Source organism: Saccopteryx bilineata, chromosome 3, assembly GCF_036850765.1.
Source record: "Saccopteryx bilineata isolate mSacBil1 chromosome 3, mSacBil1_pri_phased_curated, whole genome shotgun sequence".
In the NCBI taxonomy this organism is placed as follows: domain Eukaryota; kingdom Metazoa; phylum Chordata; class Mammalia; order Chiroptera; family Emballonuridae; genus Saccopteryx; species Saccopteryx bilineata.
In genome coordinates this window covers 152169779-152194483 of record NC_089492.1, presented here as the reverse complement: position 1 = coordinate 152194483, position 24705 = coordinate 152169779, and the positions used below count along the sequence as shown (strand labels likewise).

Here is a 24705-nt window from a genome sequence, read left to right as displayed (position 1 = left end):
AAGTGAAAATTACTTAGTGGGTAACTAAAGATGCTAATGAAAAATTAAGGAAAGGGAAACTTTTCTTAGGATATTAAAATTATCTTGTGACTTTAAAATGATATGAAAGGTAATCTTGGGGAAGAAGTCTTTGCATACATTCCTGATCGCTGATCTCTATCAACTCCCTAGTGAACTGGAAAAAATTCCAAGCATAGTTAACACATGGTATTGACAGAGCATGTGAGGTTCATTGGCACTCTAAATTGCTATGGCTTCTTACGTATTTTGAAGACATCTTTTAAAACATAAGAAAGGAACTTTTAGGAATCAAGCCTACAGAAATGAAAAGTATATAAGTGTAAGCATGTTAGTGCAGCATTGTCTGCACAGACAAAAAATGAGAGACAAGCTAGATGTTTGCCTGTGAGCAGGGTGAGTTGAGTGACTTGTTATAGATCTGTAGTATGGAATATTATGCATCTATTAAAAAGGATAGTTTAAATATATAGTTATTGGCCCTGGCTGATTAGCTTAGTAGGTTAGAACATTGTCCCAAAACACTAAAGTTGTGAGTTCAATCCCCAGTCAGGGCACATAATGGGAAGTGATCAATGAATGTACAATTAAGTGGAACAACAAATGAATGCTTTTCTCTCCCTTCCTCTCTTTCCCTCTCTCCCTCTTCCCCCTCCCTCTTCCCCTCTCCCTCTTCCTGCTCCCTCTTCCTCTGTCTCTCTAAAATCAATAAAATATATATGTATTTTTTAACCTGAAAAAATATTCATGATATATGAAGAGAAAAATGTTTCATAATAATAGAGGTGGATGGGCACCTTAAATATAAATATACATGGGTCTGTATGTGCTGTATGTTCATACAGAAGGTGTTGAATGTATGCACACACAACTTTTAGCATTGGTCACCTCAGCTAGCAGAGTGGAGGATAGAGAAGGGAAGCTACTAGCTTTTCTTTGACTTTCTTTTTGATTTGGTATATGTACAGTGGTACCTTGAGATACAAACAGACCAACATACGATTTTTTTTTTAAGATACGAGATGCAACTGGGTCCATATTTTTGTTCGAGATCCCAGCGAAATTCCGAGATATGAGTCGTGATTCTGGAAGCTGCCACTAGTTGTCACGTTGGCGCACGGGTCCAGTATCGGCAGTTTGATATACAAATTGACTGACTTACGAGCTTGGTTACAGAACGAATTAAATTCGTATCTCAAGATACCACTGTATTATGAAAAAGCAATAGATAGATAGATAGACAGCCTACAATAATTCTTTTCCTTTGAAAATAAAAAAGGTAGTGTGAACTCATGTTGGGCACTATGAAAGGACCAAAAGGGAGTAACTCACGGAGTGGAATTGTTGTTTCATGTGATGAGGGGACTTTTAGTTGACTTGCTATGTGCATCTTCCATTTTATTTTCCTCATTTTATTTTCGTAAAATTTAGTTTTGTGTTGTCAAAATTTTTGATCATTGTTTACTTGATTTCTATGAAAAAGTATGCTTGATTTTTTTCCATACTAAAGATGGTCTGGCTATCTAAATCATTCCTCTCTTTTTGATGTATTAATTGTTCAACTTTTTTTAGCTTGAAGATGATATTATTGCCAAACAGAATTACTTTAACACTATAAAAAATTTTGCCCTTCAACTTTCTTCTGAGGAATGGATGATACTAGAGTTCTCCCAGCTGGGCTTCATTGGTAAGAAACGTGTTGGATTTATCTACTTTTCAGAAATAAGTGGGACTCTTGGGATGTACTAATTTTTTTTAAATTTTAAAGTGGTCTTTATTTTCTGCAAATGGATTGTTTTTGAGGAAATTTAGCTTAGGTAAATAATGAAAGGCAACCCAAAATAGCATTTGGAGATTTCTAAGATTATACCACTTGCTCTAGAGTTCTGCAGGGCAGTCACACTGACTCTGCATGTAGAGCCAGCCATGGTCTTGGTGAGTATGTCTGAGTTCTTCTCCGACACCTCTTTTATACCCTACTGCTTTTGCAAGATTGGTTTGTCTGTTCTAATTTTATTTAGAAAATTAAATTTAACAAGGTGACAGTGATCAATCTATAAGAGTACATAGGTTTCAGGTAAACATTTCTATAGCATTTGAACTGTCGATTATGTTGTGTACCCATCACCCAAAGTCACATCATTTTTTGTCACCATATGTTTGTTCCTCTTTACTCCCTTCCCCCACCTCCTCCCCCACCTCCTCCCCCACATCCTCCTCCTTCTGTTAACTACTTCACTTTTATCTATGTCCATGAGTCTCAGTTACCTATGTGTGAAATAATACAGTTCTTGGCTTCTTCTGATTTACTTATTTAATTCACTATAATGTTCTCAAAGTCCATCCATATTGTTGTAATTGTCATCATTTCTCATGGCTGAGTTATTCCATTGTATATATGCACCACATCTTCTTTATCCAGCCCTCTGTGGAGGAACACTTTGATTGTTTCCATGTCTTGGCCACTGTAAATAATGCTACGGTGAACATTGGGGTTCAAGTATCTTTATGTATGTACTACTGTTTTTGAGCAGTATGTACTACTGTTTTTGAGCTTTTTTGGGGGTAGATACCCAGTAGAGGAATTGCTGGGTCGTATGCAGTGGTGGGATTCAGCCAGTTTGCACCGGTTTGGCAGAACTGATAACTAATTTTTTGTTTTGTTGAGTTCGGCGAACCAGTTGGCACTTGTAATCAGGGTTCTCTCTAAGGTGGGCGACAGGGCCGCCGCCTGATGTAGAAATCACAAATTTACATTCCTTACTCTTTTTTTAACGTTCATCTGTGCAACAGTGTGTTCTAAGCACCCATAATAATGTTCATTCCGTCTATAGGTGAAAAAATATTGCAAGTGAGGACACCAATCAAGAAGCAATATGGAAATAACTTAAATAACAGTTTTATTGTTTTTTGTCAGGTATTTAATATATTTTCATTAAATTTTTATAACAATCTAGTTTTGTGTACCTCTTTTATTTTTATTTAAGTATTAAATGCATGAAATAATAAACTACCTTTCAGTGTATTGTTTTTTTATACTTAAAGCAGTCATTAGGGCAGAGAACCGGTTGTTAAATTATTTGAATCCCACCACAGGGCATATGATAGTTCTATTCTTAATCATAATACATAGTTGTGCTAATTTAATTTCCACCAACAGTGAATGAGGGTTCCTTTTTTTCCACAGCATCTCCAACACTTGTTATTACCTGTCTTGTTGATAATAGCTAATCTAAAAGGTGTGAGGTGGTATCTCATTGTAATTTTGATTTGCATTTCTCTAACAGCTAGTGAAGATGAGTATTTTTCATATATCTGTTGGACATTTGTACGTCCTCTTGGGAGATGTGTTCATTCAGGTCCTCTCCCCCTTTTCTAACTGGATTGTTCACTTGTTTGTTGCTGAGCTTTGTGTTTGTTTGTTTGTTTTTAAAGAATGCCAAACTAACAGTTTTCTAATTGAATTCCTGGTATTTAATAGAGCACATGAAGTTCTGTTCAGGGATTTTGTATTCATTTGTTTCTTTTATTGACTAGTCAGGGTACTCATTTTAAAAGTTTTTTTTCACAAAGCTTTCTAAATTACCCAACTAAAGAGACTAGGTTGAAAGTTGAAGAATTGAAGGAAATATACAGGTTTTAAAAAACACCCAGAGGATAACATTTCACTTTCTGTAGTACTTAAAATATGTACCTGTCTGAGCCTGAGGCCCTTGATCTTGATGATCATTTATCTCAAACTTAATTTGAGTCAAAAAAATCTTTACTCATGAAGGTTTAAGTGAAGACAGAATTAGGAGTCATTTTTTTTGCATTTATTATTAATTTTTTTTAACCTAAATCTCTTTAAATTCCTTTTTTATGGAAATAATCTTAAAATATGGAAGAAAAATCTCTGACTTCCTTCTTGAATCCTGTGAGCCAGTAGTTGCATGATAGATTTTGTAATAGAGAAAATCAGAAATTAACTACTTCCATTTATACCCAGATGACAGCTTAGTGTTTAGCTAAAGACAGGTTTGTTGTTTTTAATAAGACAAGTGGGGACATTATTCATAAGGATTTATTTATATAGTTGAAAGCAAAGCTTTAGTATATGTGTTGTTAAGGTTTCACTTAAACTATATTGATGCTTGGTTTATTATAGCTATTGACTGGAATATCTTTTCAGGGAAAATGTTTCAAGCGCCAGACCTCACTCTAATTGTGGAATTCATATTTATGTTCTATAAGGAGAAGCCCATTGATTGGCTCTTGGACCATATTCTCTGGGTGAAAGTCTGCAACCCTGAAAAAGATGCAGTAAGTTAATTTCTTATGAGGGTAGAAGAAGCTTGTTTTCAATACTTCGTGAAAGTGACTGTTAGGGAGCGAGATTTTGTACATTCACAGTGAAATAGGTTCATGTTTGAAGTGCTTGCCTTCTTTCTTTGCTCTTCCCCTTCCCTCCTCCTTCCTTCCCTCTCCCTCTCCTTCCACTTGAGTAGTTGAATTTGTGTGAATAATATGCACTACTTCACTTCTAGTTAGGAATGATGCTAACCTCTTGTTTAAATTTGATAAGCCAGTCAATGTATAAAGGTTGATGATTATTGAAATATATTAAGCCTTACAATTCAGACCTCTTATTCATAATATGTGTTATGATGGAATTTTTTTGTGTGTGAATAACATACGTGAGGAGATTGTGCATCCCTCAGAAACTAGGCATTTTAACACCTGGTAAATTATTGAAGGTCTTTCAAAGTGAAAATGTTTTACAAATATGTCTTTTTCAGTTAGTTCTTAGCCTCAAACTTGTAAAAAGTCATTGAAAATGAAGAGTTTATAAAAGCATGACCAGTCAGTCATGGCTATCTTGAAGCACCAAACTAACACCCATTGAGAACCCTGCTGGCATCATAGGTGTCTGACACGATGATCAAATTTGAGGACAGGTTGTAATCTGGAGTCTGAGCCATGAGGCACTTTGAGTTGAAATGTAGATGTTGTGTCCCTTAACTGTGCTGAGATGGATTTCTGTGTCAAACTTTTAATTATTTGTTGATAGTCAAGTTACTGCTTCACATTTTCAAATTGCTTTTATGGAACAAAATGTGCCTTTTATTTGCAAATTTTTCAATATATTATCTTTTTGTGTATTTTGTCTATTTGAACCAAACCTCTAGCTTATAGTTTGTCCATTTTTATATTAAAAATCAAGTTTATATTGATATATCTACAGAAAGGTTGAAATGAAATTCATAACTCTTTCCTTAGTTGTGCTTATTTTAAATTTCTGCATCATGTCTGTTTACCAAGTGTATAGGTAGTAATTCTATTAATGCCTTAATGAGGACCATAAAAATATGTGATCTGTAATTATGAGATCAAGTTGGATATTTTTCAATATTTCTGTAAAGGACTTCTCATTTTTCAAAAAGGACACTCTTTCACTGTTTAATGTAACTCTAACAATTTTTTTCTCTAATATTTAGAAACATTGTGATAGACAGAAAGCAAATCTGCGAATCCGCTTCAGACCTTCCCTCTTTCAACATGTTGGTCTGCATTCTTCACTAACAGGAAAAATTCAAAAACTTACGGTTGGTCATTTCATTTGATTTTTCTCATGAACATACAATTTGTTATTTAGTGCATTATCATTGCTCTTTTCCTTAAGTATAAATAAGCTATAAGTTGTTTTAATTGCATATATGTCTCTCATCCTAGGATAAAGATTATATGAAACCATTACTTCTTAAAATCCATGTAAACCCACCTGCAGAAGTATCTACTTCTTTGAAGGTCTACCAAGGACATACACTGGAGAAAACTTATATGGGGGAGGATTTCTTCTGGGCTATAACCCCACTAGCTGGAGACTACATCTTGTTTAAATTTGATAAGCCAGTCAATGTAGAAAGGTTGGTGATTATTGAAATATATTTGGTCTTACAGTTCAAACCTGTTTTATAGTGTGACCTTTATATACTGGAATTTTTTGTGTGTAACAGGTGAGCAGACAGTGAGTCCCAAATTTGGGTTATTAAATACATTTTTACAACTCTTATAATAAAATAGGTGTGTAGTTTTCAGATATGATAGCAGCATTTAGCATGTTTCATAAATTTTATTGGCATTTCTGAACATATACTTAGTATTTTTAAATACTTTAGAACTAAATGTGCCACAGAATCTCAAATTTGTTTTCACAGCCTAATCCTCAAATACTCCTAAGATTTGAGTTGGATGATTTGCTACTCAGCAAATTGGTTGAAATGACAAGTTTAATAGATGGTGACTATTTCTAGTCAATGGTTTTTCAAATGCCAGATTACTTTTAATATATCATGGAGGAATTCACAACCTTTTATGTCCATCATACAAAGTTTAGGAGTCTTTCTCATTTGTTTTTTGTTTGTTTGTTTGTTTGTTTATTTTAGTGAGAGAGAGAGACAGACGCAGACAGAAAAGGAGAAAGATGAGAAGCATCATCTCATAGTTGCATCACTTTAATTGTTCATTGATTGCTTCTCATACGTGCCTTGACTGGGGGCCTCTGAGCCAGTGACCCCTGCTCAAGCCAGTGACCTTGGGTTTCAAGCCAGCAAACATGGGATCATGTCTGTAATCCCATGCTCAAGCCGGCGACTCTGCGCTCAAGCTGATGAGGCTACACTCAAACCAGCAGCCTTGGGGTTTCGAACCTGGGACCTCAGTGTCCCGGGTAGGCACTCTATCCACTGGCTTTCCCCGTTTTTTATTTAGCAGTCATTAGTCCTTCAAACTTTGCTCAGTTTGGGCTGGTTCCCAAACTGTCAGTAGCATGCTAACATGTGATCCCCAGAAAAGAACACAATTCTTTAGCCTCTGGTTTATTATGTTATGTGTTCTCGTGAGAGGCTATTTCGTTTTTAGAATCGGATGAAAGTCATTTGGAATAATTCTATTTAAGGTGAACAAAAACAATGCATAGCTTTAATGTAATGTTATTAATTTTCTTTTGTTACTTTAAACTGATTCTAAAGAGGAATTGAAGCGTAAAAATGTTTTAAGCAATGAGAATATCACTGGAAAATCATAAAAATGCTTTTAAGCAGTATTTTGCTCTCATATGAGTAATATTTCTTGTTAATGTTCATTTTTATACTATATAGTGATAACCTGTACTTTGAGGTATTGTTTACCACATTTAAAGAGTCATCACAGAATTAGAAACACCAGTTTTCTTTCATCTTGATAAACATGAATAGCCTCAAGCCACTCCACTCAAGCTATGTCTATTGGTTTATTTTTAGCAAATGAAGATAATTCCATTGAAGAATCTTCCTATAAACTGATGTAGTGGAGATCAAATTTCTTAGCAACAAATACATTTACATAAGCCTCTGTAAAATAATATTGCATGCCCCTCCTGAGGGTGCTTGTCTAATAGAAATTCATGTGTGAATTTTCTGTCTCAGGACAGAAGAAGGGAATTGCTTTGATGTTCACAATAACTTTTATGCTAAGAAGAGTGAAAACAAAAGTTGTATTTACCAATATAGACATGACATGTTAAGAAAAATGTTTTCTGACTGTAAAGCATGATATTTGTTCAATATACGAAAATCTAAAAGTACGAAGAAGGATAAATATCACTCCCCCCCCCCCCCCCCCCGTTACCATCACATTTTTGTCCATGTCTCTGAGTCTCATTTTTATGTCCCATCTATGTATGGAATCATATAGTTCTTAGTTTTTTCTAATTTACTTTATTTCACTCAGTATAATGTTATCAAGGTTCATCCATGTTGTTGTAAATGATCCGATGTCATCATTTCTTATGGCTTAGTAGTATTCCCTAGTATATATGTACCAACGCTTTTTAATCCACTCGTCCACTGAGGGACACTTGGGCTGTTTCCAGATCTTCGCTATTGTGAACAATGGAGATGTTTTCTCTGAACATATGTATCCTGATTTATCAGTCACTGCATTAAAATTAATAATTAAAAAATAAAAAATATTTTATTATAAAAAACAGAATATTTAAAAACAATAAAAGTAAAATTGCTTCATTCAAAAAAAAAAAAAAGGATAAATATCACAACCCGAATGACACCATTGTGACTATATTGGCACTTCTTTTTCTTGGTGGTTCTGTGTATTTTCTACCTTGAGATCATGGTGTGTATATAAGTTTATATCTTATATTTTCCATTGTGCTCTGTCTTATACTATTCATAAACATTTTATTGGCTATGCAGTGTCCCATTGCATGGCTCTCCCATCATTTATTTCTAATATTAAACTTCTTAGGTGGTGGTGAGTTTTTCTAGATAATTGCATAGTGAACACATCTGAATCTATCTTTATAAACTCCAGATTATATTCATGAGCTCTTTTAAAAAAAGTGGCTTTCCCACCCATATTTTTACATCCACAGGTGAGATATCGATTGGCCCAATGAAGCAACATTCCAAGGCAAAGATGTCTTAAGAAGTGTGTCAGTGAAAATGCTGCAAGTAGTTTTTGTTGTAGCTTAGGAGTTTCTTATTGTAAGGTACACTGACCTATGTAACATTTGAAAATCAAGGCATGATTGAAAATCAGTCGTAGGTGATTCCTGCCCACAAATAGCATACTATGTCAGAACCATGTTTTGTTTTTTTTAATTTTATTTAGAAAATCAAATTTAACAGGGTGACATTGATCCATAAGAGTATATAGGTTTCAGGTAAACAGTACTATATATAGCATTTGAATGGTTGATATGTTGTATACCTATCACCCAAAGTCAAATCATTTTCTGTCACCTTATATTTGTCCCTCTTTACACCTTTCCCTCTACCCCCTCCCCCATATCCTCCTCCCTCTGGTAACCACTTCACTTTTGTCTACATCCATGAGTCTCAGTTTTATATACTACCTATGTGTAAAATCATACAGTTCTTAGCCTTCTCTGATTTACGTTTTTCACTCAGTTATAATATTCTCAAGGTCCATCTTCAGGGGTCCCCAAACTTTTTACACAGGGGGCCAGTTCACTCTCCCTCAGACCGTTGGAGGGCCGCCACATACAGTGCTCCTCTCACTGACCACCAATGAAAGAGGTGCCCCTTCCGGAAGTGCGGTAGGGGCCGGATAAATGGCCTCAGGGGGCCACATGTGGCCTGCGGGCCATAGTTTGGGGATGCCTGATCTATATTGTTGTAAATGGCACTATGTCATCATTTCTTATGGCTGAGTAGTATTCCATTGTATATATGTACCACTTCTTCTTTATCCAATTCTCTATCAAGGGACATTTTGGTTGTTTCCATGTTTTGGCCATATTATAATTATTACTTGCTGTGTATCTTTTTTTTTTAAGCAAGAGGAGCGGAGATAGAGAGACAGACTTCTGCATGTGCCCCAACTGGGATCCACCCAGCATCCCTGGTCTGGGCCAACAATTGGGCCAGTTGAGCCACTGGCTGCGGAAAGGGAAGAGGGAGAGAAGTGGGGAAGAGAAGCAGATGGTCGCTTCACATGTGTGCCCTGGCTGAGGATTGAACCTGGGACATCCACCTTCAGGGCTCTCTATCCACTGAGCAAACCAGCCAGGGCCACTTGCTGTGTATTTTTTTTTAATTTATGATTTTAATTTGTGTTTACATAGATTCAAGTGTCCCACCGAATATATCTCCTCCCATCCCCTTATTCACCTCGGCCCCCCCTCTGCCCCTTCCCCCCAGTGTTTTCCTCCCTTCCCTCCAGGATTTGCTGTCCTGCTCTCTATAATGCTGTGTTATGTGTATCTAATTTCACTAATCTCTTTCCCTTCTCTGATCCCATCATCTCTTCCACTTTCCCTCTGACCGCTTTCCCTCTGGTCCCTTTGATCCCTCCTCTGCCTCTGTTCTGTTGCTCAGTTCACATTGTTCATTGAATTCCTCAAATGAGTGAGGTCATATGGTATTTTTCTTTTTATGCCTGGCTTATTTCAGTTAGCATGATAGTCTCCAAGTCCATCCATGTTGTCGTGAAAGGGAAGATTTCCTTCTTTCTCTCGGCTGTGTAGTATTCCACTGTGTATATGTACCACAGCTTTTTAATCCACTCATCCACTGACGGACACTTGGGCTGTTTCCAGATCTTGGCTATTGTAAACAATGCTGCCATAAACATGGGGGTTCATTTCTTCTTTTGAATCAGTGATTTGATATTCATATGATATATTCCTAAAAGTGGAATAGCTGGGTCAAAGGACAGTTTTATTTTTAATTTTTTGAGGAATATTCATAGTGTTTTCCACAGTGGCTGCACCAGTTTGCATTCCCACCAGCAGTGCAGGAGGGTTCCCTTTTCTCCACACCCTCTCTAGCACTTATTATTGGTGAATATATTCTCCCATTGTGGGCGTTGTCTTTTTATTTTGTTAATGGTGTCTTTTGCTGTGCAAAAGCTTTTTAGGTTCATATAGTCCCATTTGTTCATCCTGTCCTTTATTTCACTTGCCTGTGGAGATAAATCAGCAAAAATATTGCTATGAGAGATATCAGAGAGTTTACTGTCTATGTTTTCTTCCGAGATGTTTATGGTTTCACGACTTACATTTAAGTCTTTTATCCATTTTGAGTTTACTTTTGTGAATGGTGTAAGTTGGTGATCCAGTTTCATTTTTTTTGCAAGTACCTGTCCAATTTTCCCAAAACCATTTGTTATAGAGACTCTACTTCATTGTATGCTCTTACCTCTTTTATCAAATATCAGTTGTCCATAAAAGTGTGGGTTTATTTCTGGGTTCTCTGTTCTGTTCCATTGATCTATATGCCTGTTCTTATGCTAGTACAAAGCTGTTTTGAGTACGATGGCCTTGTAGTATAACTTCACATCCGGAAGTGTGATACCTCCCACTTTATTCTTCTTTATCAAGATTGCTGAGGCTATTCGTGTTCTTTTTTGGTTCCATATAAATTTTTGGAATATTTGTTCTATATCTTTGAAGTATGTCTTTGGTATTTTAATAGGAACTGTTGGTGTATAAAAATACCACTGATTTCTGAATATTGATTTTATATCCTGCCACCTTGCTGAATTCATTTATCAGGTCCAGTAGTTTTTTTGACTGAGACTTTAGGATTTTCTATGTACAGTATCATATCATTAGCAAATAATGATGGTTTTACTTCTTCTTTAATTTGGATGCCTTTTATTCCTTCTTCTTGTCTGATTACTATGGCTAGGACTTCCAGAACTATGTTGAATAAGAATGGTGAAAGGGGGGCACCATTGCCTTGTCCCTGATCTTAAGGGGATTGCTTTTCATTTTTGCCCATTCATTATGATGTTGGCTGTGGGTCTGTCATAGATGCCCTTTTATCATGTTGAGTATGATCCCTGTACTCTCATTTTGCTGAGAGTTTTGATCATGAATGGGTGCTGGATTTTATCAAATGCTTTTTCTGTATCTATTGATACTATCATGTGATTTTTATCCTTTCTTTTGTTTATGTGTTGAGTCACATTGATTGATTTGCAGATATTGTACCAGTCTTGTCTCCCTAGAATAAATCCCACTTGATCATGATGTATGATTTTTTTCATGTATTCCTGGATCTGGTTTGCTAATATTTTGTTGAGAATTTTAGCATCTAAGTTCATCAGGAATATTGGTCTATAGTTTTTTTTCTTTGTAGTGTCTGCCTGGTTTTGGAAACATTATTATGCTTGCCTCATGAAAGGAGTTTGGAAGTCTTCCCTCCTCTTTAATTTTTTTTTTTTTTTTTTGGTATTTTTGTGAAGTTGGAAACGGAGGCAGTCAGACTCCCACATGCGTCCAACTGGGATCCAGCTGGCATGCCCACCAGGGGGTGATGCTCCGCCCATCTGGGGCACCACTCTGTTGCAACCAGAGCCATTCTATTGCCTGAGGCAGAGGCCATGGAGCCATCCTCAGCGCCTGGGCTAACCCTGCTCCAGTGGAGCCTCGGCTGTGGGAGGGTAAGAGAGAGACAGAGAGGAAGGAGAGGGGGAGGCCTGGAGAAGCAGATGGGCACCTCTCCTGTGTGCCCTGGCCGGGAACTGAACCCGGGACTCCTACACGCCAGGCCGATGCTCTACCACTGAGCCAACCAGCCAGGGCTCCTCTTTAATTTTTTGAAATAGCTTGAGAAGGATAGGAGTTAGCTCTTCTTTGAATATTTGGTAAAATTCACCAGTGAAGCCAACTGGTCCAGAACTTGTGTTTGTTGGGAGTTTTTTGATAACTGTTTAAATCTCATTTGATGAAATCAGTCTGTTTAGGTTTTCTGATTCTTCTATATTGATTTTTGAAAGATTATATGTTTCGGGGAATTTGTCCATTTCGCCTAGGTTATCTAATATTATGGTATATAGTTCTTCATAGTATTTTCTTACAATCCTTTGTATTTCTGCTGTGTCGGTTGTTACTTCTCCTTTCTCATTTCTCATTTTATTTATTTGAGTCCTCTTTTTTTTTTTTTTTTTTTTTTTTTGTGAGTCTGGTTAAAGGTTCATCAATTTTGTTTACTTTTTCAGAGAACCAGCTTTTGGTTTCATTGTTTTTTTAGCCTCTATGTCATTTATTTTTGCTCTGGTCTTTATTATTTCCTTCCTTCTATTTCCACTGGGTTTTACTTGCTGTTCTTTTTCTATTTCTTTTAGATGCAAGGTTAAATTATTTATTTGAGCTTTTTCTAGCTTCTTAAGGTATGCCTGTAATGCTATGAACTTCCCTCTCAGTACTGCTTTTGCTGTGTTCCATAAATTTTGAGTTGTTGTATGTTCATTTTCATTTGTTTCAAGGAAATTTTTGATTTCTTCCTTGATCTCATTGTAAACCCATTTGTTATTTAATAACATGCTAGTTTCCAAGTGTTTGAGTGTTTTTCAGTTTTTCTATTGTAGTTGATTTCTAGTTTCATGCCATTATGATTTGAGAAGATGCTTGATATGATTTCAGTCTTCTTAAATTTATAGGGACTTGTCTTGTGTCCTAACATGTGGTCTATCCTAGAGAATGTACCATGAGCACTTGAAAAGAATGTACTGTATTTTCTGCTGCTTTAGGGTGAAAGGTTCTGAAGATATATATTAAATCTAGTTGATAGTGTGTCCTTTAAGTCTGCTGTTTCTTTGTTAATTTTCTTTCTTGAGGCTCTATCCAGTGATGTTAGTGAGGTATTAAATCTCCTACTATTATAGTATTGCTGTTGATCTCGTCCTTTATGGCCATCAGAATCTGCATTATATATTTAGATGCTTCTATATTTGGTGCATATATATTTATAATGGTTATATCTTCCTGTTGGATTGCTCCCTTTATCATTATGTAGTGACCTTCTTTATCCCTTACTATAGCCTTTATTTTAAAGTCTATTTTGTCAGATATAAATATTGCTACCCCAGCTTTTTAAAAATTTCCATTTCCATGTAATATTTTTTTTCCATCCCTTTACTTTCAGTCTATGTGTATCTTTTGTTTTGAGGTGTGTCTCTTGTAGACAGCATATGTATGGGTTCTGTTTTCTTATCCACGCAGCTACCCTATGTCTTTTTTTTATTGATTGATTGATTTTTTAGAGAGAGAGGAGTGAGAGAGAGAGAGAGACAGAGAGAGAGAAGGGGGAGGAGCAGGAAGCATCAACTCCCATATGTACCTTGACCAGGCAAGCCCAAGGTTTCGAACCGGCGACCTCAGTGTTCCAGGTCGACGCTTTATCCCACTGCGCCACCACAGGTCAGGCCCCTATGTCTTTTGATTGGAGCATTTCATCCATTTATATTTAAGGTTATTATTGATATGTAGTTGTTTATTGCCATTTTTTAACGTTATTATTATATTTTTTTATTTATTCATTTTAGATAGGGAGGGAAGGAGGGAAAGAGAGAGAGAGAGAGAGAGAGAGGAGGGAGGAGCAGGAAGCATCAACTCCCATATATGCCTTGACCAGACAAGTGCAGGGTTTTGAACCGGCGACCTCAGTGTTCCCAGGTCGACGCTTTATCCACTGTGCCACCAGAGGTCAGGCTTATTGCCATTTTTTATTCTTTAAATCTATATTCCTCTTTTACTAGATCCTCCCCCCCCCCCCCCCGCTTTGTTCTGTTTATAGCAGGCCCCTTATCATTTCTTGTAGCATTGGTTTGGTTGTAATGAATTCCTTGAGTTGTTTTTTTTGTTTGTTTTTTTGTTTTTGTTTTTTTTTTTGTCTGGGAAGCTTTTTATTTCTCATTCAATTTTAAATGATAGCCTTGCTGGATAGAGAAGTCTTGGTTATAGGCTCTTGTTTTGCATTATTTTGAACATTTCTTGCCATTCCCTTCTGGTCTTTAATGTTTCTGTTGAGAAGTTAGATGTCATCCTTATGGGGCCTCCTCTGTAGGTAATAGACTGCTTCTCTCTTACAGCTTTTAGTATTCTTTATCTCTTAATTTTTGTATTTTAATTATGATGTGTCTTGGTGTTGGCCTTTTTTGGGTTCATCCTTAATGGAACTCTCTGTGTTGCTTGAACTTGTGTGACTTTTTCCTTCATCAATTTAGAGAAGTTTTCAGCTATGATTTCTTAAATCAGATTCTCTATCCCTTGTTCTTTCTCTTCTTTTTCAGAAACCCCTATGATGTAGATGTTATTTCTCTTCATGTTGTCACAGAGCTCTCTTAGAGTTTCCTCAGACTTTTTGAGCCTCTTCTTTTTGTAGCTCTGCTTCCTTGCTTTCGTTTATCTTGTCCTCTGACTTGCCTATTCGATCCTCAGCTTCATCCATCCTGCTTTTAATTCCTTCCAGTGTGATCTTCATTTCTGATATTGTATTTGTCACTTCTGATTCTTTTTTATTATTTTAATTTTTTTTACTTACTATCTCTTTATTTTTGTGCTCATCATGTCCATCCATTGTTGCTCTAAGATCTTTGAGCATTCTAACAATCAGTATTTTAAACTCTACATCCAGTAATTTGGTTATTTCTGACTCATTCAAATCTTTTTCTGGGGAATTCTCCTGATTCATTGGGTTGCATTTCTCTGCCTTCTCATTTTGTCTGTGTATAAGAAGGGTGTGGCCACAGGAGTCCGATGGGTGTGGCCTCTGTTTCCTAGGTGTGATCTGCCTGTAGGCCTGCCACCCTCTCTGACACCACCTAGGGCGTTCGGGCATGGGCATTGCTGGCGCTGGCCCGCTAAAGCGGTCACTGCGGTTTTAGCCTCACCTCTGTGGGTGGGACTGTGTTTGCATGCGGGGTCTGCAAGTCTTGGCCGGCCGGGTGGCCAGCCCTGGCTTCCACCCCCATGTGCAAGACTGCGCTCGTGCCAGGGCTACAGCCACGGCCAGCCCCAGGCTTCCCCCCCTGCTGATGGGACCACTCTTCCGCATCCCGCCACCACCCATCATCCTCCAGCAAGCACTCAACAGTGTGTGTGAAGGGGATGCAGCTCAGATCTTAACACTCAATACTGTATCCCTGGTGGCTCCCTCCTTCTAAGCAACTCTGCCCTGAGTGCAGCAGGAGAGCTTCTGTTTGGCTGGTGACCTGTTTCCCTTTGCTGATATTGGCTGGTTCTAGGAAAAATACTCACTTTAGATTTGGGGAGTGACTCAGCCCAGGGGTTAGGGTGGCTGTCCCTCAAAGTGTTTCTCCCTGTGCCTCCTAGATTACACACTCTTCCTGCTACTCCGGTCCTCTCCTCTCTCTCCATCCCCCAGAGTCCCAGGTGAGGGGTTGTGAAAAAGGTTTTCTGTGCGGTCCCTTTAAGAAGAATCCTGCATCTGAGAAATCTCTTTTCTCACAAACAGTATCCTGGTTTGTTTCGCAGCTAAATACTGTCCATACGCCTCTTCTAGGCTCTGGGGCTATAGGCTGGGGCTTGTTCCTGGGGCCCAGGACCCTCCCCTCTCCGCTAAACTCTTTTCCTGCTGTGCAAGTCCCTCAAGGCTGCCATTTGCTCCCAGGAGCTGGGCCACATTCTCTATGTTTCTGCTTTTCCTACCAGTCTCAGTGTGGCTTCTTCAGTGTTCCTTGGTTAAAGAGTCCTCTTAGTTTAGTCCAAAGTTGGTTTTTTCAGATGATGGTTCTTAAAATTAAGTTGTAATCTACTTTGGTTCTGGGAGGTAGAAGTTGGTATGTCGGCCTACTCCATCCCCCTACTCCATCACCATCTTCTGCCTGCTGTGTATTTTTAATATACAAGATACCTTTTGTCAGTTATCACAAACTTCTTGATACAGTCATATGAGGGTGTGACTGGCTACATTGTATAGTTGAAGCTCAGGCTCGGAAAGCTAACTCAGCATGCTAAGGTAAAAGTTCTAGTGAACAGGACACCTAGGACTTGACTGAAGGTCCTCCTGACTACTCAGCATAAACTTTTAACCACTGAATTTAACTAAACTTAAGTTTTAGGTGTAGATTTAGACATACTTTGTATGCCCTACCTGGTTTTCACTCTCCTCCACACACTAACAGTAGTTTTCAGAGTACATGTATCAAAATATAAGGATGTTATACTCCTTCCCAGAGAGTATTTTAGATTTACCACCGTATATCATGCAATCAGTTACTATTCAAATATTTGTTAACACTGAAAAATGGGATTATTAAGGTTTTTGAAACTGGTTAATTTATTTTTCTCATACTAAAATTACTTATATTGGCTAAAACTAGTCTTTGACCTTGCCACAACTTGTGGCTGTCCTAGTGAAAATTTTCTCTGATACAAGACACGATATTATAATGCAGTTTTGATTATTTCTGTCAAGTGGTTTATATATTTAAAGCAGTATAAACAGCAACATAAAACTGGCATCACTTTTTAACGTGTTAAGTACATTAGTATGTCAGCAGCAAGCACGTCCCTTCTGGCAGAAGGAATTAACATATCACTAAGGGTTGAGCCCTTCAGTTTTTAGGCTCCACAACTCTCAGAGGTGATGCACAGTTACTCAAGTTCTAGCATCAACATGTGCTAAAAGCTTCCTCTGAGGAATGGCCCTCTTCTTGAATCTTTGTGAAGTCTAGTCTGACTTGTATCTTTATGTTTATGTTTGTATTTTCAGTTATTTGTTCCACAGTGGCAACCAAGAACATCCAGGAGATATTCTGCTAAACACATCTGTGGAAGTTTTGCCTTTTAAGGTATGACTTTAATTCTTAATTTTCCTTAAGAACTAATTCCAGTAAAGTTGGTTTGAGGCCATTTTTGTTTATGAGGTGAAAGAAAATTCTCATTATTGAGGGACCTTAGTGGAGAGTAATAATTTCTTTTGAAATGTGGAACACTTAATATATTTACCCGTTTGGTATTCATAGAGTGAGCCTTCATTTTGTTTCCCATTGGAAAATACTTGCAAGTTTGTTCTGGGAAATAAATGAATCATTCTTTTACTTCAGTGTTTACCTGCTGTTTTGTATTTTGAGTCCCAAATACCATGTGGTTTTAATAGTTATTGATTAATACACAAAATTTTTGCATTGGTTTTTAAGGAATGCTTAGATTTAACACTACTTCTTGTGTATGCTTTTAAAAGAAAAGTCTGCCTGACCAGGCGGTAGCGCAGTGGATAGAGCATCGGACTGGGATGCTGAGGACCCAGGTTCAAGACCCCAAGGTTGCCAGCTTGAGCATGGGCTTATCTGATTTGAGCAAGACTCACCAGCTTGGACCCAAGGTCACTGGCTTGAGCAAGGGGTTACTCGGTCTGCTGTAGCCCACGGTCAAGGCACATATGAGAAAGCAATCAATGAACAGTTAAGCCAGCTAAGGTGTTGCAATGAGAAACTAATGATTGGTGCTTCTATCTCCATTCCTGTCTGTCTGTCCCTGTCTATGCCTCTCTCTGACTCTCTCTGTCTCTGTAAAAAAATAAATAAAAGTCTTCTACTAAATTGATTTGAATTTAAAATTATTTAAAATTTATATTTACTAATCACCAGTATATTATATACAGATTCAGATGATGGTTAAAAGAAAACACTTTTATCGATAAACCTTCTAAGACTAAAATGATATTTTTAAGTCTTTAAAGACTATAATGATATTTTCTATTTTTAGAGATGGCTGTGCCACCTCGTTTCTTGGCTTTTTGGCAAAGATCAAGTGTAGACAGAGCTGTGCCACAAACGCCACGTTTATGTACTGTTCATATATGAAGCTTCATGTGAAGAGATACAATATCCCCTAATTTTTTTGAGCAGTATATTTTAAGATATATTAATAACTTTGTTTTAAATAAATTATTTATAAAATTAATGTTTTTTTTCTATTTCAGGGTGAAGGTTTGGAAATAAGCAAAGAAACCAAAGACAAAAGATTAGAAGATGGTTATTTCAGAATAGGTAATACCTACTTTAAACTTGTAAAAAAAATGTTTTTTATTTTTTGAACTTACTCTTCAAGTAATTTTGAACAACTTTAAATACTCACCATCTTTAGTATGATAGCTACCAGTGTGCTCCAAGTTTTATTTATTTTTGCATTTTATTTTCTTGACCCAATTAGGATTGCAGATTAAAGGTTCATTTACTGGTACCTCTCTCTCTCCACCTGCCATTTCAGTGCTGATGCTTCCTCAGTGATGGCTAAACTGCCTTCAGCCACCTTCAGCAGTGTCCCTGCATGACCTTTGTGCATCTTTTATCTCAGCAACATCCACATGCCAGACCCGGGCCTCTTCCTGCCCCGTCTTGGGCTTTAGAGCTGTACTGATACCCACTGACGTAGCCCCTGCTCTGAACATCTGTAATATGGGCAGTTCTTTATTGGGCACCACACTTTTTCTGGTCACTATTCATCTGGTTGTCTGAGCCTAACCTTGGGAGACCCTGAATACCACCTCCTTTTACTGCTCATGAGGAAAACATATCTAGTCTCTGTGCTTTTGTCTGAGCCGGAGGACTGTATTTGTGTCCTTTTGTTGGCTTTGCACAGAACCACTGCCATTTCCTTTTAAAATGTTGATATTATAATTATGTTAACCTGGGTAAAACCCAGGTTAAATCTGACCTGGGTAAAATCTGACTTTCCGTGGTCAGATTCCATAGTTCCTACCTGCTTTTCAAAACTTCCCTTGCCTGTCTTCTTCCTCCAGTCCATGCTCTTCTGTGCAGCTATGTCTCTGGCTGTTTTTCTTTTCTTTTTTTTTTTTTGCCTGAAATGATTGGTTGATATTTCTCCTCTAGTGAACACTCTCATCCTTCATTAACCAGTTGAGTTGCCCCCGTGTTCTGTGTAGCTGGGCTGTGTGCTCACTATGGAAAAGGGAAGGTTCTCTCTCATGTCAGGCCTGTCACTCGACAGTTACCAACTCAATGAATAACTGTGTATTTTCTCTTACTTAAAACAAGTTAAAGCTTTTCTTAGTGTTGCACAAAGGAGAATGTTGGTAAATTAATATTGTGGTATACAGGACAGATGCAGCCCTGTAACTTTCTCTAGAGCAGTTTTACATTTGGTGAATGTCAGTCAGTTTTTTCTCAAACCTTGTACACTAACCCTGACTAATTTCTATGTGATTTGGGTGTATAGATGAGTTTATTTTCATATTTGGGTTATATTTTAGCCCACCTCTAGAAAAATACATAAAATTACAGCATGTCCAAGACATTTATTAACCCTATTACCTGTCAGTTACTTAATTTTTGAGAGTGTGTGTTCTAGATTATGAAAGTAGCATAGGAAATAGATATATCTATATCAAGTATCTGCAGTAATCTGAAGATAAAGACCATCTCACATATTTAGAACCAGATGGGAACTTACGAATTGTCAAACCTAGGTAGGACCTTATGTCACAAAAGCATGCATCAGAAGCATAGAGCAATGATTGTTTTGGACTGAACATAAATTCTCCCTTAAGAAGTTGCTTCAGTGCATCAGTATGGGAGGGCTTTACACACCTCCTTAGTGAAACAATCACAACTGGTGAAACTAATTTTTACAAAATACAGCAAATGGAGAAACATTTATTCATAAAAATCTGAATCTCAGTAATAAGATCAAGAGTCTTAGGCATTTGAGCCCTCACCAGCTCCATTACCCACTGCCTATGTCAGTGGGATGGAAGCTGTCATCTGTGCAGGTGCAGATGAGGACACCGGATCCCCTCTCTCTTGGCAGCTCCCATGCCAGGGCTGGGGGATCTCACCAGGAAGGGCAGGTGCCAGCATCTGTCCTCCTCCCCAAATAGATATAGCAAACACCCTGTTCCAGACAACAACTAAGAAATCTGAGGCCCCTTCCTTTACCAAGCCTCCATGCATAGGGCAGAAGCTCTCTCTCAGCACAGCAGGGCAAGAGGACTTGGCCCCAATCACCCTCATCCCCAGTCCCTTGCCTCAGCACAGAGAGAGGTAAGCCAAGAAGTGAGGAGCTGCTGCTACAACCCGGTCGGTGCTCTGCTCACAAAACAGGTGTCACTCAGGGCAGTAGGCTGTGTCCCTGCCAAAGACCCTGAACAGTGGTTTCCTCCAGCAGAGAGGCAGGCCGTATGAGCAGAGGGCTCTGGAGCCTTCCCAAAGTGGGCTGACATATTTGAGACAGAGCTTGGTGAAGTTCAAGCCTAAGAGCACTGTGGACTGCAGTTGAGATTTTGGTGGTAAGCAATTAAGAGAAGACTGGAACTACATTCCAGCTAACCTGTAGCCTGTCCAGAAGTTTGACAGAACCAGGGAAAGACTATTAAGAGTCTTCCATGGGAGGAAGCCACAAAGACTGTCCCACAAAGGCACTGGGATTGAACTGGATGAGATTATGCAACAATTTATGCCTGCAGGCATGTCAGAAACAATAAACAGTCATCTGGCAGGTAGTAGAGATCTGATGGTTGAAGGGGGTAGGTTAGCTGGGTGTGGCATGATAGCTAAGGGCAGTCTTGTGAAAGAAATACTAGACTAATTAGTAAGGTAAAGTAGCAGAAGAGCCTTTCACAGAGAAATTCTGGAAGAAGAAATTTCACAGAGACACTGGAAGGAGAAATGGACCGTGGTCAGGGTGGCTGAAGGAGGTTCAGAATGGACATGACCTTGGCAGTTCAGTCCCCTGCAATGGCAGGGTTTGAGGATTCTAGTCACTCTTTAGTAATTTCATCGTTTATTTCGTAGTTTTTCTAATTAAATGACCTCATCAGGTGACAGTATCAGATATCTGATTAGTTAACATGTTTTAAGCTCCCTGGTGTTTTTCAGCCCTGAATCCTGGGCTTTCAGTCAGTAATATATTTTTGACTCCCTATCCCTGTATAGCCCCAAGTAAGGACAGACTTTTATGAAATAAATTTAATAACTTTTGAATAAAAACATTATTTTGGAAGTACATAAGTTTATATTATTTCTTATAAAAATGAATATAAGTCTTGTCTAGTATAATTTTTAATTTGATTATATCTTACTAGGAATTTAGTCAATATATTGTGAGACTCTAGAATAGACTGTGTAACATAACACCACAGGGGTCAGTAAACTATATAGCTCAGGGGTCACATCTGGCCCATTGCCTCTTTTTGAATGGACCGTGAACTAAGAAGAATGTTTTAGAAATTTTTTCATTGTTTATTTTCATTTTTTAAAAAGGTTAAAAAAAGAAAAAGACTCATTGCCATGTGAAATATATAAAAGTTTAGATTTCAGCATCATAAATAAAGTTGTGTTGGAACACAGCCACGCTCAGTTGCACTTGTCCTGTGTTTTCTGTGTGCCTTTTGTGGCAGCAGCAGAAGGGAGTGAGGTAGGGAGCAAGAACGTGCTCACATGGCTTCCAGTCCTTGCTGGTGCACTACAGATAGCAACAATGCATACATTGTTTTGAATTCCACACACATCACTGTAGTGCAGGGGTCCAGAACCTTTTGGCTGAGAGAGCCATGAACACCACGTATTTTAAAATGTGAGAGCCATACAACGACCCATGTACATTATGCATTATCCAATAAAAATTTGGTATTGTCCCTGAGGACAGCTGTGATTGGCTCCAGCCAACTGCAACCATGAACTTGAGTGGTAGGAATTGAATGGATTGTAATACATGAGAATGTTTTATATTTTTAATGTTATTATTATTTTTTTATTAAAGATCTGTCTGCGAGCCAGATGCAGCCATCAAAAGGGCCACATCTGGCTCACGAGCCATAGGTTCCCAACCCCTGCTGTAGTGTGACTGTAAAAAGAGAAATTACCAGTGCGTACCCACCATGTCAAAACAGAAGTAGACCTTGAGTGCTTTTGAAAACAGTGGGATGTGGGTGATTTTGCAAAGCTTAGTGTCAGATCATTGTAGTGATTATGTAGCAACACAGTAGCTGAGCTAAAGAAGACGTCATCAGCCTGACCAGGCGGTGGCGCAGTGGATAGAGCATCGGACTGGGATGCCGAGGAACCAGGTTTGAGACCCCGAGGTTGCCAGCTTGAGTGCGGGCTTATCTGGTTTGAGCAAAAGCTCACCAGCTTGGACCCAAGGTCACTGGCTCGAGCAAGGGGTCACTCGGTCTGCTGAAGGCTCACGGTCAAGGCACATATGAGAAAGCAATCAATACTTAGCACTCATGACAATATCCCCACTCACAGAGAAGCAGTGATCAGAAAGGTGAGAAAATTTAAAATGGAATATTTTTTCACAGTAGACTTTCTTCACAAAAATAAAAATTTCAAATGAGATTGTACCCAAAGTGAGTTTCCAAGTGACTTATGTGTTAGCCAGGTAAGTAAAACCATTTACCGACTGTGAATTAATCACACTTAATTGCACCAAAGATATGTGTGCAGAGAAAAAAACAAAATTTAAACTGTTAGTCTTTTAGCAACAATTGATTGAAGCATTGAGGACCTTGGGAAAATATCGCAGTCAAAAAGCAAAGCAAACTATTTGAAAAGTTTTCCTGGCTTTTGATAAGTTGACAGATGTTGCTAGTATTGCCCAGTTATTTGGAATCAATGCCATGTTTAAAATGACTGAGGAATTGGTTTCTGCAAATAATCTCTAGAATAAGTATAGACAAGAATGTTTTCAAAAAAGTTGACAAAAGACAAATTTAGTACACTTGAAGTGGAATCTGCTAAGATGTATTAAACTGAATGTTGGTAAAAATATGTGTATGTGGAGAAGGCTTAGCTGGATAAATTTATAGTTTATGCAAATGTATGGTTTTAAAGCCTGTGATTATTCATCAGCAGGTACTTTACTGAAAATGTTTGAATCTGTCATTATTTTATTGAACTAGTAGTATCTATGGTGAACTTTATTCATGCTCATGGACTTCACCATTAGCAGTTCTGTGAATTTTTGTCAAAAATAGGAACTGAGTATCCTGACTATTACACAGCAGTTCTGGGCAGTGATTTTTTTCTTTCTTATTTTTATGAGAGACAGCAGACAGGAATAGACAGGAAGGGAGAGGGGTGAGAAGCATCAACTTGTAGTTGTGGCACTTTAATTGCTCATTGATTGTTTTCTCCTATGTGCTTTGACTGAGGGGTTCCAGCTGAGCTACTGACCCCTATGCTCAAGCCAGTGACCTTGGTCTCAAGCCAGCGACCTTGGGATCATATCTATGATCCCATGCTGAAGCCGGCAACCCAGCGCTTAAGCTGGCTGAGCCATGCTCAAGCCAGTAGTAACCTTGGAGTTTTCAACCTGGGTCCTCTGTGTCCCAGGCCTACACTTACTCACTACAGCACCACCTGCAGGCTTGTACACCTGTATTAGAGGGAAAAATTGTACTCAGTTGTTATATTTTGAATTTTGTCAATAAAAATTTTGTGGAAACCTGTGTGTGTGTGTGTTTGCCTACATGGTATCCTCAATTTTCCTTTTGGCTGTCAAAGCCCAAATATTTATGATCTGCCCTTTACAGAAAGAGTTTTCCGATTCCTGGTTTAGACAGAGGTGGGTCAGAACAAACCACTTTTTCTGTCACGTTTGTAACAGCATTTTTGGTTTTGTTTTAAAAAGAATATTATTCCTCACAATAAGAAAAATTGGATACAGAGCACACTAGCTTTCGTAGAAATTCTTGATCTTTACCCTTATGGGAGAACTTTTTTAGCTTCTCATTTATAATGGAGTTTTATATTTTAATTGCCTAGAGGAGGAATCACTCCTTAATACCTTCGTGATGTTACCTTGGCAAGAATACATGTAGACTGAGGCCAACCATTGCATGTATAATTAAAGTATTGAAATTTGTTACTATTGACTTAACCTTTAAAGTGGTTAAATGAGTGATGGTAGCGTATATTTTGGTAAGGTTTGAGTAAGCCACATTTTGCTAAAAACCTGTATAACATAACAGTTAATGCAAGAACAAATATATTTTTATTTTGTTTTTAATTTATAATAAGAAAAAATATAGCTCTGCCTTTTCAAATGGATTGCTTCTAATGTTTTAAAGTATGCATTACTTCATGAAAAATTTTAAAGTTGAATAAAAGTAGGAAGAAGGAAAAAAATTCACCCATGCCCTCCCTACCTAAAGACCCCCACTAGAAATATTTTGTTGTTTACTTTTTCTTGCTTTACCTCAGTGATATTTGATGAGTGCTTGGTCCAAGTCTACCCAACTAGTGTTGATTTTTATTTTGAAGGAAAATTTGAGAACGGTGTTGCAGAAGGAATAGTGGATCCCAGCCTAAACCCCATTGCAGCCTTTCGACTTTCAGTGATTCAGAATTCTGCTGTTTGGGCCATTCTTAATGAGGTAAGGCAATACAGCTTAGAGTTCATGTCTTTTT

The 24705-nt window shown here is 38.0% G+C and overlaps 1 protein-coding gene across 3 annotated transcripts in view; it reads left to right on the top strand.

Annotated features, from left to right (window-relative positions):
- Window positions 1-24705, top strand: part of MGAT4A (alpha-1,3-mannosyl-glycoprotein 4-beta-N-acetylglucosaminyltransferase A) — a 181759-nt gene that overhangs the window by 136680 nt on the left and 20374 nt on the right. For all 3 annotated transcript variants that reach the window (XM_066267803.1, XM_066267800.1, XM_066267801.1), the window contains exons 9-15: window positions 1591-1705; window positions 4190-4320; window positions 5496-5603; window positions 5731-5924; window positions 17043-17121; window positions 18255-18321; window positions 24559-24671. In XM_066267803.1, coding sequence (XP_066123900.1) covers window positions 1591-1705; window positions 4190-4320; window positions 5496-5603; window positions 5731-5924; window positions 17043-17121; window positions 18255-18321; window positions 24559-24671 — 807 coding nt within the window. The remainder of the gene's footprint in view (window positions 1-1590; window positions 1706-4189; window positions 4321-5495; window positions 5604-5730; window positions 5925-17042; window positions 17122-18254; window positions 18322-24558; window positions 24672-24705) is intronic.